At 56.6% G+C, this 1,644-nt stretch overlaps 1 protein-coding gene across 1 annotated transcript; it reads left to right on the top strand.

Annotated features, from left to right (window-relative positions):
* Positions 1 to 143: 143 nt before the first annotated feature.
* On the top strand, positions 144 to 1,638 carry LOC105511489 (zinc finger protein 133-like; the record flags this gene model as incomplete). Its single annotated transcript, XM_011941609.1, has 2 exons — positions 144 to 941; positions 1,026 to 1,638. Coding segments are annotated over exons 1-2 (1,341 nt in total), but the record flags the coding sequence as incomplete, so codon positions are not given.
* Positions 1,639 to 1,644: the final 6 nt, after the last annotated feature.

Raw genomic sequence — 1,644 nt, 5'->3', positions numbered from 1 at the left:
GGCTGGAGAGTAGGCCATGTAAAGGAAGTCCCAATTGGATGGCACTTAAGGCATAAGTGTTTTGAAAGCTAGGGGATCTGACTAAGCTGATTGCTCAGGCTGCCCACTGAGAACTCAGTTGTGACTCACACTTTTCTCTCTGCAGCAGATCCAGAGCCAGAACTCTACCTCGATCCTTTCTGCCCTCCTGGTTTCTCCAGTCAGAAATTCCCCATGCAGCATGTGCTGTGTAATCATCCCCCCTGGATCTTCACATGCTTGTGTGCAGAAGGTGACGTCCAGCCTGGGGATCCGGGCCCAGGGGATGAGCAGAAGCAGCAACAAGCCTCTGAGGGGAGACCCTGGAATGATAGAGCAGAAGGTCCCGGGGGAGAAGGCGCCAGGCCTTTGTTTGGAAGAACAAAGAAAAGGACTCTGGGAGCGTTCTCCAGGCCACCCCAGAGGCAGCCAGTCACCTCTGGGAACAGCCTCAGAGGGGTGGAGTTAGAAGCCAGCCCAGCTCCGTCGGGGAACCCTGAGGAAACAGACAAATTGCTGCAGAGGATAGAAGTCTTAGGATTTGGAACAGTCAACTGTGGAGAGTGTGGACTGAGCTTCAGCAAGATGACAAACCTGCTCAGTCACCAGCGGATACACTCAGGGGAGAAGCCCTACGTGTGCGGGGTATGTGAGAAGGGCTTCAGCCTAAAGAAGAGCCTCGCCAGACACCAGAAGGCACACTCGGGGGAGAAGCCGATTGTGTGCAGCGAGTGTGGACGAGGCTTTAACAGGAAGTCAACGCTAATCATACACGAGCGGACGCACTCGGGCGAGAAACCTTACATGTGCAGTGAGTGTGGGCGAGGCTTCAGCCAGAAGTCCAACCTTATCATACACCAGAGGACACACTCCGGGGAAAAGCCTTACGTGTGCCGGGAGTGCGGCAAAGGTTTCAGCCAGAAGTCGGCTGTCGTGAGACACCAGAGGACACACTTGGAGGAGAAGACCATCGTGTGCAGTGACTGCGGTCTGGGCTTCAGCGACAGGTCAAACCTCATCTCCCACCAGAGGACGCACTCTGGGGAGAAGCCCTACGCCTGCAAGGAGTGTGGGCGATGCTTCAGGCAGAGGACCACCCTTGTCAATCACCAGAGGACACACTCAAAGGAGAAGCCCTACGTGTGCGGGGTGTGTGGGCACAGCTTCAGCCAGAATTCAACCCTCATCTCTCACAGGCGGACGCACACCGGGGAGAAGCCGTATGTGTGTGGGGTGTGCGGGCGAGGCTTTAGTCTCAAGTCGCACCTCAACAGACACCAGAACATACACTCAGGGGAGAAGCCCATTGTGTGCAAGGACTGTGGCCGGGGCTTCAGCCAGCAATCCAACCTCATCAGACACCAGAGGACGCACTCAGGGGAGAAGCCCATGGTGTGTGGGGAGTGTGGGCGAGGCTTCAGCCAGAAGTCAAACCTTGTCGCACACCAGAGGACGCACTCAGGGGAGAGGCCGTATGTGTGCCGGGAGTGCGGGCGAGGCTTTAGCCACCAGGCCGGTCTCATCAGGCACAAGCGGAAGCACTCGAGGGAGAAGCCCTACATGTGCAGGCAGTGTGGACTGGGCTTTGGCAATAAGTCAGCTCTAATCACACACAAGCGGACTCAC

Source organism: Colobus angolensis, unplaced genomic scaffold (genome assembly GCF_000951035.1).
Source record: "Colobus angolensis palliatus isolate OR3802 unplaced genomic scaffold, Cang.pa_1.0 Scaffold10251, whole genome shotgun sequence".
NCBI lineage: Eukaryota > Metazoa > Chordata > Mammalia > Primates > Cercopithecidae > Colobus > Colobus angolensis.
This window is presented reverse-complemented; position numbering and strand designations above follow the sequence as displayed.